At 38.3% G+C, this 16,447-nt stretch overlaps 1 protein-coding gene across 1 annotated transcript in view; it reads right to left on the bottom strand.

Moving 5' to 3' along the window:
• PPP1R2 (protein phosphatase 1 regulatory inhibitor subunit 2) overlaps positions 1 to 16,356 on the bottom strand; it is a 30,401-nt gene extending 14,045 nt beyond the window's left edge. The window contains exons 1-2 of the mRNA XM_059163092.1: positions 15,937 to 16,356; positions 2,939 to 3,046 (exon numbers count right to left, since the gene is read on the bottom strand). Coding sequence (XP_059019075.1) covers positions 2,939 to 3,046; positions 15,937 to 16,058 — 230 coding nt within the window. The 5' untranslated portion in view covers positions 16,059 to 16,356. The remainder of the gene's footprint in view (positions 1 to 2,938; positions 3,047 to 15,936) is intronic.
• Positions 16,357 to 16,447: the final 91 nt, after the last annotated feature.

The raw sequence follows: 16,447 nt of genomic DNA, 5'->3' as shown, positions 1-16,447 counted from the left end.
ATCCAGTGAGAGGGAACAAATATGTAGGAAAACAAAAACAAAACCAAAACCACTGTCTGGTTTTAGAAGAAGACAGAAACAAATGATCCATGCAGACATAAGGCTAGGTAAAATACCATAATTAGATCCTAAAGATCTAATTCAGGGCATTTAAAAGCTATTAGCTTTCTTCAATCTATCCTCTAATATAAAATTTTCTCCCCACTTAATTGCAAACATGAGCATATTTAATTCTGAGGCCACTGAAAGGTATATAAAAGCAGAAGTCACCTATATTAAAAAAAAAAAATACTGATTTATATCCTTCCTAGTTAGTTGATGAGACAAGTTAAAAAAGTGCTATAGTTTTGATGATGCATTTTTTCCATGGGAGGTTATCAATTTGTAGAACTCTTATAGACAACTCTATATTATAAAATTTATGGACAAATTATATTTATGTGTGTGTATATACATACACATGTATATATAAAAGCATTAATAACTTCTGTATATTAACAGTGTGAAATTCTTAGATAGTATAACACAATCTTTCTATAAAAAGCATCCTCTTCTACTAAACAAAATTCTTTAAAAAAAGGGCCATGAAAGAAACTGGTAAAATTGAGCACTAAATTGATAAAAGCTGAGAACATGTACCTGTACATACATAAAGCTTCAATTACTTAGGAACCAAATAACTTTGGAAACTCCCAGAGGAAGGATATGGGTAAGGTAAAGGGGCAAAAAAAGTACCAGATAAATACCATTCACATTTAAGATAAACAATCTAAAAATAATGCCTACAACTTTTTCAGTTATGTTCAATTTTAATTCTTGTCAGATAGGTATTTCCAACCAAAAGATAAGGAAGGAATGTCTATCTACCACCATTACTGAAAAGGGGAAAAAGCCCTGACTGTGGCTTCTGGCACAATAAAAGGTTTAAGGTATGTTTTAAAATATATCCTTGGGGGGCCTGGGTGGCTCAGTCGTTAAGCGTCTGCCTTTAGCTCAGGTCATGGTCCTGAAGTCCTGGGATCGAGCCCCCACACTGGGCTGCTTGCTCTGCGGGAAGCCTGCTTCTCCCTCTCTCACTACCACTGCTTGTGTTCCCTCTCTCGCTGTGCCTGTCTGACAAATAAGTTTTTTTAAAAAAGTAAAAACAACAACAAAAACCATTCTTGTAATTAGGAGAAAAATAAGGGTATAAGCTTTTCATAAATCTTATTTCCATTTCTTCCCTCAAGCCTTAGTGTTCCGAGTTTTGGCACCTGTACCTATTTCATTATTTCTACCTTTGTCAAAATCTTCATACTTATCCTTGTTTTTACTGTTTTTGCTATCAACAAGGTGTAAGTTATCTCAACTTACTTTCCAAAGTTTTTATTCACTGATTTGAAATACAGACTTCCTTAAGTCTATTTTAACAGTAACTCCTGGATTTATGTTACCTTCCTTCATAGACCAAATATTTCATTCCTGGAAATCTTTTTCAATACAAATTAAGGCACAGTCTGAATTAGGTATTTCTATTATTTAGAATCTCTATCTTCTCATAATGCTTCCTGGTACATTATTTTTGTCTTCATACTAATTACTGCCACACACTATAATTTTATAATTCATTTAAAATATTTTGGAAGGCAAAAGCTGCCAATAATCACAATGTAATTATCTGAACTATAATATTACATAAGTTTAAAAATAAGGACATGGGGACGCCTGGGTGGCTCAGTTGGTTGGACGACTGCCTTCGGCTCAGGTCATGATCCTGGAGTCCCGGGATCGAGTCCCGCATCGGGCTCCCAGCTCCATGGGGAGTCTGCTTCTCTCTCTGACCTTCTCCTCGTTCATGCTCTCTCTCACTGTCTCTCTCTCAAGTAAATAAATAAAATCTTTAAAAAAAAAATAAAAAAAAATAAAAAAAAAATAAAAATAAGGACATGTAACAATAGTAATGACCACTTGTCTTTGAATGGGTTTAAAAAAGCTGAAGTCATCCCTTTCTGCAAAGATTGAATAAGCTCCCAGTTTCTACTTAGAAAGGAAATAAGCCCAACCCTCATCTTCCTTTTTATAAATAGATTATTTTAAGGAATGCAAAAGTCATTAATCTGTGTGTAGCATTAGTGGCTAGGGATCACTGAGTTACAGCAAATAAACAGTTACTACAATTATAATGTACAAAATGGATTCTCGGGGCACCTGGGTGGCTCAGTGGGTTAAGCCTCTGCCTTCAGGTCAGGTCATGATCCTGGGTCCTAGGATCGAGCCCTGCATCGGGCTCTCTGCTCAGCGGGGAGCCTGCTTCCCTTCCTCTCTCTCTGCCTGTCTCTCTGCCTACTTGTGATCTCGATCTGTCAAAAAAATAAATAAAATCTTAAAAAAAAAAAAATGGACTCTCAATTTTTCCTTAAGGGGAGGTGGGGAGGGGCAGAGTGAGGAAGAGAGACTCTTATGCAGGTTCCATGCCCAGTGTGGAGCCTGATCTCATGACCCTGAGATCACGACCTGAGCCTAAATCAAGAGATGCTTAACCAACAGAGCTACCCAGGTACCCCTAGATCCCCAAGTTTTTAAAGTTACTTGTTACTGGGACGCCTGGGTTGCTCAGTGGTTAAGGATTTGCCTTTGGCACTGATCACGATCCCAGGGATCGGAGATCGAGTTCTGCATCAGGCTCCTGGCTCAGCGAGGAGTCTGCTTCTCCCTCTGCCTGCTGCTCCCCCTGCTTGTGTGTATGCATGCTCGCTCTCACAAATAAATAAAATCTTTAAAAAAATAAAATAAAGTGATATATTACTTATACTATTATATACAAATATGCAGTTGGGTTATTGACTTGTGCTCTAATAACTACTATAAAATCAAACAGATACTTAAATCAGCTGTTATCCAGAAGCTCATATAGAATGCAAAAAGGAAGTAAAAAAGGAACGAATCAACAAAACATTACCTATGGTAAGGAGTGCTAGGTTCATCTATTTTCATCAAACCATAGTCTTTGTCTGCTGGATGATATGTCGCCAGGATGTTCATTTCATCCCACTTCTGGGATTTTTTACTAAAATTAAAAAGAAAAAAGAATTTCCTCAGTGAAGTAAAAGATAAAAAAGTTACACATCTAAAATTGACAAACATCCAAATCCCACGTTTCAACTTCTATCTGACTGCCAGCTTCTATTTTTACATATACTTTCTTGGAATAGAAACTAATGTAGGGTAAAAACCGTAAGTAATTACAATAAAATAAATATTTTATAGTATACTTAGTGCCCACATATTAAAAACACACTATTCAGAATCTTCATCAGATACTCAAGACACTATATTATGACACGCTTAGTCTTCATCTGGCCTTTACAAGTAATAATAGCAAAAAACTGAAATGTACACATTGTATAAACTCAGCAGTTGAGGATTTTTCACCTATTATATGTCGTTAACAGTTTAATAAAAAACAATGAAATTTTCCAGACCCCTGGCTTGGGGCACTGACTATTAAAATGAGAGGATCCTGAGGCTGCTGGGTCCCCTTTGTGAGGGCACGAGTATCCTTTCCTCTGGCACCAGGACCCCATTTTGGTACACCAGGCTATCTGGGCCCTCACACTTCACTACGTTGTATTCCTCAGTTCCTCAGAGGGTGAAACCTTCCACTCTCTGTCTGCCACAACTCTGGGCTCTCTCTTGCACTCAAACTGAGATGCCAGCCCTTCCCAGGAATGGGGGCCAGAGGAAGAGGGAGAGCTAGGGAAAGAGAACCTGGGGTTTGTTCCAGGGTTTTGGGATTAAGTTCTTCATTAAGAAAGAATCTGGGAATACAAAGGTGTTGGGGGGGGGGCAGGGAATTTGGGGGGAATTAGTTGGAGGGTAGGAGAAGTTCAAGTATACTCTTGTTTTTAATCCCATTACTCATCACTCATTACTCATCATTTATTGTTAAATAAAGTAGCCTGGGACATATAAAAAAATAAATTAAAATTAAAAAAAAATGAATACCTCCTTGGCCTAATTTTTTCAGAGATATCCAAAACAATCAAAAGAATTAAAACATAAAAACTACAGGGAATACCTCACTAAACTTAAATACCATTAATATTTAGGTTGCAAACATAATAGTTAAGCTCTTTTTTTTTACCTAGAAAAATAAGAGTTTGCTAAGAAATGGTATATTCAGGATACCTGAGATAAATCTACTTAAGAAATAAAAATAACTGTTTTATGAACATCTGTATTAATATCTAGTCAACAAAATATTTAAGGTGCTAAATAATTAGTTGACTTAATTACAAACTCTTTGGATCTACTCATTATATAAAGGACATCAAAGACCTCTCTGCCACCCAACAATATTTTGTTACATATACAATTTGTGCCTTGGTTATATACTGGAAAATAAAACTACTATAAAATCAAATGTAGATTTTACACAGATTCAAATCTTTTCTGTACTTGCACACGTTGGTGAGATTTTAGCGTAGATATTGTTAATTTTCCTAAATCTACCAACACCCATATTCTGAAATGTTCTTGAAAAATGATACACTCAAACTTTAATATCATATTCCCTTTACCATGCCCTGAGTCACCTTAAAATTATACATGCCAGGGGCGCCTGGGTGGCTCAGTGGGTTAAGCCGCTGCCTTCGGCTCAGGTCATGATCCCAGGGTTCTGGGATCTAGCCCCGCATCGGACTCTCTGCTCAGCAGGGAGCCTGCTTCCCTTCCTCTCTGCCTGCCTCTCTGCCTACTTGTGATCTTTCTCTGTCAAATAAATAAATAAAATCTTTAAAAAAAAAAAAAAAAAAAAAAAAAATTATACATGCCAGCTCATGGCAGGTGAGCCTGATTTTTATGTTCTCTTGTTTTCTTCTCCAAAGCACCCAGTATCCCTATTTCAGACGAAGCACTTTTTTCTTCTTAATTTAGTGTAGTAAAATGTGTATACCATAAAATTCACCATTTTAAACATTTTTAAGTGTATAGTAGTTGTGCAGCATTAAGTATAATCACATTGTTGTGAAACCCCCAACAACAACCATCTTCAGGACTTTTTCATCTTCCCCAACTGAAACTCTACCCAGTGAACACTAACTCCCCATCCTCTCCTCTCCCAGCCCCAGGCAACCACCATTCCGTTTTGTCTCTATGAATTTAACTACTCTGGGTACCTCATATAAATAGACTCATACAATATTTGTTCTTTTGTGACTGGCTTATTTCACTTAATGTCTTCAAAGCTCATCTATGTGGTGGCATGTATCAGATTTTTCTCCCTTTTTTGGCACGTGCACCTGAATGTTTATAGCAGCAATGTCCACAACAGCCAAACTCTGGAAAGAACCTAGATGTCCACCAACAGATGAATGGATAAGGAAGATGTAGTATATATAAACAATGGAATACTATGCAGCCATCAAAAGAAATGAAATCTTGCCTTTTGCAACAACGTGGATGGAACCAGAGGGTATTATGCTGAGTGAAATAAGTCAATCAGAGAAAGACAATTATCTTATGATCTCCCCGATATGAAGAATTTGAGAGGCAATGTGGGGAGTTTGAGGGGTAGGGAAGGAAAAAATGAAACAAGATGGGGTCAGGAGGGAGACAAAGTATAAGAGATCTTAATCTCACAAACCAAACTGAGGGTTGCCGGGGGGAGGGGGCCAGGGAGAGGGGGATTAGGTTATGGACACTGGGGAGGGTATGTGCTACGGTGAGTGCTGTGAAGTATATAAACCTGGCGATTCACAGACCTGTACCCCTGGGGCTAATAATACATTATATGTTAATAAAAAATTAAAAATTAAAAAAAATTTTCTCCCTTTTTAAAGCTGATTAATGTTCCACTACAGACTACTTCCACTACAACTTCAAGTTGCTTATCCTTTGTTTTATCAAGAGGCAAAGGTTGGTCCAGATATACTGTACTTTTCTTTTTTAAATTCAGCATGGAATGTATCTGAACTTTGAACTAACAAACTTAAATCTCACTAATATTAAAAACACTTGAGTGAACTAAACTAGAAAAATAGAACCTGCTTTATAATATTGATTTCTTCATATGTCTAGCTGCTATCTGAGTAGTACATAATTGGTCTTATAGCAGAAAAACAAACAAACGAACAAACGAACCCCACTAGCACCGATGTTTAACGTTCAAGTTCCAGTTACCTTTCACTAGTCCTCCAACTACAGGCAAGTCCAACGAACACCCTCTTTGGGGCTACATTTACTCTACATGGAAACTGTAACAAAATGGGAGTTTTATTAACAGTCTTTCTTTTAATATAAGTTGTTGAGAGAATCAACTGAAATAATGTCTGTGACATCAAATTATAAAAGTACCACACAAACATAAAGGGTTTTTATGACTTTAAAATCTCCAGTTTGGGGGCACCTGGGTGGCTCAGTCGGTTAAGCGGCTGCTTTTAGCTCAGGTCCTGATCCCATGTCCTGGGATCGAGCCCCACCTCCGGCTCCCTGCTCAGGGAACAGCCTGCTTTTCCCTCTCCCTCTGCCTGCTGCTCTGCCTACTTACGGTCTCTCTCCATCTAATAAATAAATAAAATCTTTAAAAAACAAAACAAAACAAAACAAAACAACACTACTGTTCAGGGTTAAAAATCCAGGTGCCATATCTCACTTAGAACTGTAGAAAATGGGTTGAGGAGGTTATTCTGAAGAAATGTTTAAAACTGCTTTTGAACTGGATCCCTTTCACCTTGCCTTGCCAAGACTCAACATTTAAGATTTTGAAAAACTTCTATGTGCCACAGAATGAATTTTTCTAAAAAGCAATCAGTTTTGTATTCAACTAAGTACACAGTTTCAGATATTTTGTTAAAATAGATAGGTCCTATCTACAAATTACTCTGAATTTAGAAAGTAAATGCCTAGGTTTACTCATGCTACATAAAGAAAATAATCACAGTGAAGAGATATATTTCTAAAGATTTTAGATAGCAAACATGATCAAGCAGCTCTGATTAGAAGAATCATGAAAGAAACGTACACAAGCTTTAAGGGAATTAGATAAAGTTTGTGAAGAAAGCAATCCAATTAATAAGCAAAGGGAGTCTCAGGATACCATAACTAAATGTTCCCTCCTGAGAGAACAAATGCCTCTGAAGTGACAGCTGAGGTTAAGTGCCAGGCAGAAACAAAATCACAGGTGAAATTTCATAAAACCTGTATTAACAGGTAGTCCTATTAAGATTTCCTATTAAAGATACTGTAAAAGAAAGCACATCTCTACATAAAGTTTAAAAGCTGGCAAAACTAAACTGTGTTGGAATGTATACTTACATGATTACCATAGAAGTCTGAAAAGTGGTTACGTTGGGAGCCAGGGGAGGAAAGAGTGTGATTGGAAAGGACAGGGGACATTCCTGAGGTGATGGAAACATTCTTTTTCTTTACCAGGATGGCGGTTAAGGGGTGTTTTATAATATATATAATAATTTTATAATATAAATATAACCATTTATAATTTTGTGATTTCTTAAACTTTAAAATTACATTCAATACAACTTTCCATATTTGTATTACATTAAACAAAATATTTTAAAATAAATACATATTAATGACCTTGTTAGGTACTTCCTAACTTCAAAGTAAAATAAGTTATTTCTTAAATGATGTTAACAATATCAAATTAAAAATGACAACTTATCATCTTTACTGCTTAAGAATGACAGACCGTTAGAGGAGTTTAAAAGGCTTCTCCAATGGGTGGAAACCCAAACACCCTATAGACCTATTTGGTGAGATAACAGGGGGTGGAAAAAAAAGAGAGAACTGTGCGATAAAGCAGAAATAATGTTTACTTAAAAATGAAGGATAAAATTTAATAATGATAATCCCAGCACCCTAACCCACTAACAGTTTTGATTTCTGCAAATTCCATTACCATATAAAATAATATATATTACATAAAAGTATATAAACAATCAGTATATATAAGAATAGATATACTGTGTACATACATATATAAAACAGTAGATACAGTACATAAAAATACATATACTGATATGGAAGCATTATATTTTATTTATAAAGCAGTAGATACCGTATACAAAAAATACATCTACTGATATGGAAGTTATTAGTATATATATTTTATTATAATAAGCCACTTGTATTTTCTAGTCTTTAGGTTTTTTTTAATACTTATTAAATATTTATTTATTTGGCAGACAGCAATCACAAGAAGGCAGAGAGGCAGGCAGGGAGTGGGGGAAAGCAGGCTCCCTGCTGAGCAGCGAGCCCGATGTGGGGCTTGATCCCAGGACGCTGCCTGAGCTGAAGGCAGAGGCTTATCCCACTGAGCCACACAGGTGCTCCTAGTCTCAATACTCAATAATAACTATTCGCCCAATGTTAGATATTTATTGAAACCAAGTTTTTCCTATTTAGGATAAAGCAGAAATGAACACACTTGTGCATATTCTGTTCAATGATATTTTTAGGATAACTTGCTAGGATAGGCTTATCTGGGTTAAAATGCAACGGCTTTATAGTTCACTCCAGGTTGCAGTATAGTTTCAAAAGAGAAATCAAGGGGCGCCTGGGTGGCTCAGTGGGTTAAAGCCTCTGCCTTCGGCTCAGGTGCTGGGATTGAGCCCCACATCAGGCTCTCTACTCGGCAGGGAGCCTGCTTCCCCCTTTCTCTCTCTGCCTGCCTCTCTGCCTACCTGTGATCTCTGTCAAATAAATAAAAATCTTTTTTTTTTTTTAAGATTTTATTTATTTATTTGACAGAGAGAAATCACAAGTAATCGGAGAGGCAGGCAGAGAGAGAGAGAGAGAGAGGGAAGCAGGCTCCCTGCTGAGCAGAGAGCCCGATGCGGGACTCGATCCCAGGACCCCGAGATCATGACCTGAGCCGAAGGCAGCGGCTTAACCCACTGAGCCACCCAGGCGCCCAAATAAATAAAAATCTTAAAAAAAGAGAGAGAAAGAGATCAATATGTAATGTCCCCAGTAATTACCAAAACTTTGCCAAGATTGGTTATTTATGTATGTGTTATCTCCACCTGAGCAGTAGGAATCATTACTTAAAAGCTATTTTATGGGGACAGCTGGGTGGCTCAGTTGGTTAAGCAGCTGCCTTCGGCTCAGGTCATGATCCCAGCATCCTGGGATCGAGTCCCACATCGGGCTCCTTGCTCAGCAGGGAGCCTGCTTCTCCCTCAGCCTCTGTCTGCCATTCTGTCTGCCTGTGCTCGCTCTCTCTCCCTCTCTCTCTGAAGAATAAATAAAATCTTAAAAAAAAAAAAAAGCTATTTTATGTTTCTTTGCTCATTACCTTATAAATGCTACATTTTACTTTCCTTTTATAAATTATGTTTATATCCTTTGGCTTTCTATTGGAAACCTCTTATAAATCTAAGTTTTTTACATTTAAATATGAGCAAGTTCTTGTACATCTATATATATATAGACTTACAATGATGTAGAAAAACATAAAGAACTCAAATTTAAATGTAAAGATTTAAACCATGTTATGTATATATAAACAAAAGATACACACAAGGTATAAACCACATATCTATAACATTATATGTAACCCAAATTCTTCCTGGTTTGTCTGTCTTTTAGTTTACTTTCCACTATCAAAAGAACTAAAGTTTTATTTATTCAAAGCTTTACTCCACTTCCTCAACACAATATTAAGAACAAAAGAAATTCTTAGAATTTTTTTGGCTCCAAAGAAGAGAACAGTATCTTGCAAAAACATCGATTTAAATAGGGCATAAAAAAATAGGTTACAAAGCACTCTGGAAAACAGCATGGAGGTTCCTCAAAATGTTGAAAATAGAACTACCCTATGACCCAGCAATTGCACTACTGGGTATTTACCCTAAAGATACAAACGTAGTGATCTGAAGGGGCACGTGCACCCGAATGTTTATAGCAGCAATGTCTACAATAGCCAAACTATGGAAAGAACCTAGATGTCCATCAACAGATGAATGGAGAAAGAAGAAGTGGTATACATATACAATGGAATACTATGCAGCCATCATAAGAAATGAAATCTTGCCATTTGCGACAACGTGGATGGAACTAGAGAGTATCATGCTTAGCGAAATAAGTCAATTGGAGAAAGACAATTATCATATGATCTCCCTGATATGAGGAAGTGGAGATGCAACATGGGGAGTTAAGGGGGTAGGAGAATAATAAATGAAACAAGATGGAGTCGGGAGGGAGACAAAGTGTAAGAGACTCAATCTCACAAAACAAACTGAGGGTTGCTCAGGGGAGGGGGGTTGGGAGAAAGGGGGTGGGGTTATGGACATTGGGGAGGGTATGTGCTATGGTGAGTACTGTGAAGTGTGTAAACCTGGCGATTCACAGACCTGTACCCCTGGGGATAAAACTATATTATATGTTTATAAAAATTTTTTTTTAAATTAAAAATTAAAAAAAAAAAAGGTTACAAAGCATACCGGGAATTCTTAGGTGGAAAGCAGTGAAGTAGAAGGAACTGAGGCACCTGGGTGGCTCACTGAGTTAAAGCCTCTGCCTTCGGCTCAGATCGGGATCTCAAGGTCCTGGGATCGAGCCCCACATTGGGCTCTCTGCTCAGCAGGGAGCCTGCTTCCCCCCCCCCCCTCTGCCTGCCTCTCTGCCTACTTGTGATCTGTTTGTCAAATAAATAAATTAAATCTTTAAAAAAAAAAAAAAAAGAAGGAACTGTCAGCAAAAAACACTAAATATGGAAATTAGGATCTCCAAAGTTTTGGCAGAATTAACATTTGTTATGGAGTAATAAAATCCAAAAAGAGAAAAGTGAGTTTAATTCCAAGCTGTCTGTATTACCTTCTAATAGTTCATTATCTCTATCTAAAAAAAATATGGGCATCACCACTTACATTGCAATCTGCTGGGAGGATGAAAGCACCCCCTGGTTTCATTTTACCCCTCACCTCTTGGAAGATTGGTTTTCATGCAGCCTAAATCTGGTCCAGAAAAAGTCACCCCTTCTCACTTTCACTTTGATAGCTCATTTGATACTGCCTCAAAGACCTACCCATACATCTCACTGCTTGTGATTTGCTCATTTGGTAAGTTTTAGCCACGTTTGGAGTAAGAAGCGGAGCCTCAAGGTATTAAACTTTAATTGCACACTTCAAGAAATGGCTCTTTCTTTAAATAAAGATTCAACTTACATAGGTTGACAACGTACAAGACTATGAAGCTAGACACAATTACCAATTAAAGTAAGAGCTGACAATAAAAGCAATCAGTAATCAAAAAGTCACTTTCATAAAACTTGACTCAGTGAGGCTTTATAGTCCGTATCCCTTTACAGGCAGAAAAAGATAAAGCTGAAGCATGTTTATATAAAATTATATTAAAGGAAATTAATTCAAGCGCAATGTTTTTAAGCAGAATTTTCCTACACTATCTAAGAGTACTACTAAATGGAACACAGCAACTTCAACGTGTATTGTATAGAACGATCTACTGAGATGTGGAAAAATTAGATTCCTATAGTTCATTTCTATTTGAATAAGACTAACATTTGAGGATGAGATACTGAGCTAAACTAACTTTACATTTATTAACCAATTTATTTTATTTAATTTTTGTAAAAGCAGGGGTGGGGGTTAGAGGGAGAGGGACAAACAGCTCCATCTCAGGACCCATGGATCACGACCTGAGCCCAAGGCAGACACTTAACAGACTGAGCCACCCAGACGCCCCTTATTAACTCATTTAATATAATTAAACGACACATGGATACAATGAATAAGTCACAGGAAGTCACAGAGCTAGTAAGTGGTAGACAAGACACAAACCCAGGCAATCTAGCCCCAGATTAATCACTAACCTGTAATACTTCTCATAACATAAGTTTTAGTAACATTTATTTTCACCAATTCAAAATGCATTCTCATTTTAATCTCTCTGAAAACAATTTATCTTAAAATGAATTTTATAATTGACGGCATTTTGTTCTTTTTTGGTGGTACATAAAATCACGGGTACTTCTTAGAATCAATGGTTTCTTGTTTTTGATGAAATGCACATTAGCTACTCACTAGATCTGTTCAGACCTTTACAAGTGGTACTCTATATTCAAGGTATCCTTACAGAATGAGAACTTCAAAATCATAGGAGACAACAGTGATGTTCTAACTAGTTGAATAGTGTAATACCATATATTGAGATTTTTGCCCGATAGGTGGATCTACAGATTCTATCCAGTTGTAACCGAACTAACCTTCAAAAAATTGGTATCTGACAAGTGGTAACTGAAGAAACAATTCATTGAAGATAACAGTATCAATGCAAAGCATAAAGTAAGTAAGAAAGTAACAGAACTGAGACAAAAAGAAAAGTCTGACAAGAACTGTATAAAAAAAATTCTAGGGCAGCACCTGGGTGGCTCAGTGGGTTAAAGTCTCTGCCTTCGGCTCAGGTCATGATCTCGGGGTCCTGGGATCAAGCCCCGCATCGGGCTCTCTGCTCAGCAGAGAGCAGGCAGGGGGCCTGCTTCTCTTCCTCTCTTTCTGCCTGCCTCTCTGCCTACTTGTGATCTCTCTGTCAAATAAATAAATATTTTTTAAAAATTCTAAGACTATTTGAAATTTGGCATTATACGAATCTCTTTAAGTGTATACTGAGCCTTGAAATATTATCTAATGATAGTAATATATGAGATAAATCACAAAGATATCTGAAGCATATTTGAATTTTTTCCTACTAAAAAGATAGACCCTTGAAGTAAGACAACTCAACTTCTGTTTTTCTTAAAAGAAAAAAAGTACCTTGGTAAAATCTCTTCATGTTAAATAAAATATTACATTAAGATATCCTCACAACTTATGAGGAGGCGGTGATGTGGTGTACAGAAAAAGGAAACTACCACTGCATTTAACTTGATAAAGGCACCAATAAAAGGTAAGTTATTTGCAGATTGTCTATTTACAAATTTGCCCACTTGATAAAATTCATTTGTAACTCTATAATCTTACGTGAGAGAGGCGCATTCTCTGTCTCTTGCAGACATGCAGAGAACAGGGACAATTCTGAGATGCTCCAAGCACATCTTCCCAGCTGTTAAAGAAGGTGATTGATACCTTACCTTGTTGTTTCAGCTCTCAAACTGTAAATAAGTGTCTCTTTTGTGTCCATTGAGTAACAGTGTTTTTTACTTTTTTGTACTTTTGTTGAATCCATTGTTTTAAATGGCTCCCAAGTGTAGTGTTCAAGTGCTGCTGAGTTTTTGAAACACAAGAGGGAAACTTGCAGGAACCTAACTCTGTATTTCCCCTAGAAGCAATGGTTCACTATTCACTAACTGAGAATTTGTGATGATTATAAAGAACAGAACTACCTAAAATAACAAGAATTGACTTAGATCCCGGGTCATTTTCATATTAATACGAAATTCTGTTGCCTTATATTCTGTTCCAACTTTTAAAGTTAAACCATTACACTACACTTACCAGTTTCTGAATTTTAAGTCTATTAATAAAGGGTATTAAATAAAATAATTATTTTCAGTACTTTTTATAACAAAAGGGGAATACTGGTTATAATTAAATGACAAACATTACAAAGAGAGTTCAACTATACTTTTATTGTTTCTGTTCAAAGAGGCACTTGTAAAGTTGCTAATAATGTTTGCATAAGCTGTGACATAAATAATGCATATTATATTACCAACAGAATTTGCTTTGCTTTACAGTCATATAAAACTAATAATGAAAAAGTCCATCTCCTTTTACTACTTGTTTACTTGTTTACTATAAACATCATGAACCTCAATGAATTAGAGCTTTAGTTTCCTTTAAAGACTTAAGTGCTGTCTAACCCTCTAGACAAGTCAATCAAAATCATCCATCTTGGAACCTAGTAAACGGCCCCTTTTAAGTGAATCTGTCCTGCTAGCAGCCTAGGATAGTAGCTTTCAAGATAGATACCTGGAAGTAAACCCCAGCCAATTACAGAAAGAGGCTGAAAGACTAAGACCACAGGAAACTATGGCAGATCCAAACTGAGAATAAGCAGAAGATAAGGAAGCAGAGAAAGATAGAGAACAATAAGCCACTTGGTAGCCAAACAAAGAGAAGCTAACACTAAGAATAACTAAGTAACATAAATGCCAGTGAGAAAGATACTCTTGCTGTTGAATACCCTGAAACTGCCTAAGAGCTCTCTACAATTTGTTTTGTCTTCCTTAGTCTTCCTGCTATAGCTATGTTCCAGTGAGATTCTGTTTTCTTAATTCAGTAACCTACAACCATCATTCCCCACCAATTCCCATTTGAAGCAGCTTACCCAAAATAGAGGCTGGAAAATTTCCTGTTAGAGAATATAAGTCAAGCATCCAAAAGACAGTGGGAGTGTAGGAGTTGTGAGACAAATTAAGGTCCTTTCCAATCCCAAAAGGCCATGATTCTAAGCTGTCATCCTACTTTAATGTTTCTTCAAGGTAACATTTTCTTCAAGGTAAGTTTCTATAAATTTACCACTACTAAGTAGTAGTAGTTCCTTTCATAGTCCTAAACTGGTTATTTAAACAGGTATGCTTTAGTTGTAATATTCCAAGTTTTTACATATGTCCCCATTTTAGTTTTTACTTTACCGATTTCAACGATAACTTCTCTTAAGCCTTCTTTCTGGAATATAGAGTCTTTATATTTTTAGTATCTTGTAACACCCAAGACCCCTAGCACTTCTAATCCAGTGGTATATTTTACACTATGTGTATGGTACTATTTTCTCTTAGTTGAGCACTGCACCTTGGATAGCTTCCTCTGTGCATAAATATCTTTTTCGTTCTTTAAAAGGGTGATATGTTGTTTCATTACACAAATGTACCATAATTGGTATTTCACCAGTCCTTATTAATAAACCTTGGCTTGTTTCCAATTATTTACTATTACACACAATGCTATGGGAAACATCTTTTTATTTTTTTTTTTAAAGATTTTATTTATTTATTTGACAGAGAGAAATTACAAGTACACTGAGAGGCAGGCAGAGAGAGAGAGAGAAGGAAGCAGGCTCCCCGCTGAGCAGAGAGCCCGATGCGGGACTCGATCCCAGGACCCTGAGATCATGACCTGAGCCGAAGGCAGCGGCTTAACCCACTGAGCCACCCAGGTGCCCGGGAAACATCTTTTTAAACGTGTACCTGTGAGTATATACAACTAAAATATCACTGGATCATTTCAGTTTTAGTTGCTACTCTGAATTGTTCTGAGCTTAGGTCTTTCAAGAGCCACAAAGACTACAAAGCACTTCAAATTCTTGTTGCAGATGCAAAAATAATTAGTACTAGATTTCCATTAAATATAGATCAAGACTCGGAAAATTTTGGTTTCTCTTAGTGTAAAGATAATGACAGATCAGGATCTAAGAGTGAGGGTGGCATGAGGTCTCTGATAATGTTCACCTAAAAAGGAACGACTGTGGAAACTCAATTAGAAAAATGTGGAAAAGGTCTCGTATCGGCTTGAGACTGGATCTTAAAGGGTTCCTAAGCCAAGAAAAGATTTTTATTATTGAGGAATTTTAGATACTTCAGATACCACGTTAAGAAATAACGAACAGGTCAATCTCTGAAACTTCTATATGATTCTTTCATGTTCACAATTTCCCTAAGTTCAAAGAACAGATGTTTGTTTAAAAAATATTACATATGCGCGTGTACTTTTTAAAGAAGGGGACAAAACGATTAACGTCATAGCTCCTGCCTTCTTTAGAATCACTAGAATCGGCAGCCTGGCTGGAGGAGGGAGACCCGAGCGGCGCGGAAGCCGCATCCGCGCAGCCGCCCGAGCTGCCGGTCAGCGCTCGGGGTCGAAACTGGGGCTGGAACAGAGGGTCGGGGCCGGTAACGGCGGCGCGGGGGAAGGCGAGGCCGCCCGGGCAGGAAGGAAGAGCTTCCTAGGCCCACCCGCGGTCATCGCTCCCGGGTCTCACCTCAGCTCTTCGTCGACACTCCTGCCGGGCTGCTCGGCCGAGGCCACCACAGAGGAAGTCGTAGAACTCTTGTTCTTCAGGATCCCCTTGATGGGCCGATGCGAGGCCGTCGAGGCCGCCATTGCCCGCCGCTCCGGCGGTCGGCTCAGCGTCGCTGCTTGGCGCTGGGTCCAGGAAGGAAAGGGCTGGGCGCGGGCACAGACTCGCCAGGCAGCCGCTGAGCCCGCCTGGGGCTAAAGCGGCCGCACCAGCTGTCGCGGACACGGCTACCGGAGTCGTTGTCACGACACAACGACCCCGACGCCACGGCTGACGCCGCGTGGCTGACGGCCCCTCGCGCGCCCTGCGCCACCGACTCTTAACCGCGGCCTGCGGAGAAAAGCCGGCCTAGCTCCCCAGCGCGGGAGCGACGCCGACGCCGAAGCCAAGCGGACCCGCCCTCTCGCGATATCTAGGGAGGGGCGGGGGCGGGGCGAGAACAAAGCCAACCTCCTCGCCCCGCCCCCTCCCG

The sequence above is a fragment of the Mustela lutreola genome, chromosome 2 (genome assembly GCF_030435805.1).
Source record: "Mustela lutreola isolate mMusLut2 chromosome 2, mMusLut2.pri, whole genome shotgun sequence".
NCBI classification, from domain to species: domain Eukaryota; kingdom Metazoa; phylum Chordata; class Mammalia; order Carnivora; family Mustelidae; genus Mustela; species Mustela lutreola.
The sequence above is the reverse complement of the archived record's forward strand: the minus strand, read 5'-3'. Positions and strand labels throughout refer to the sequence as shown.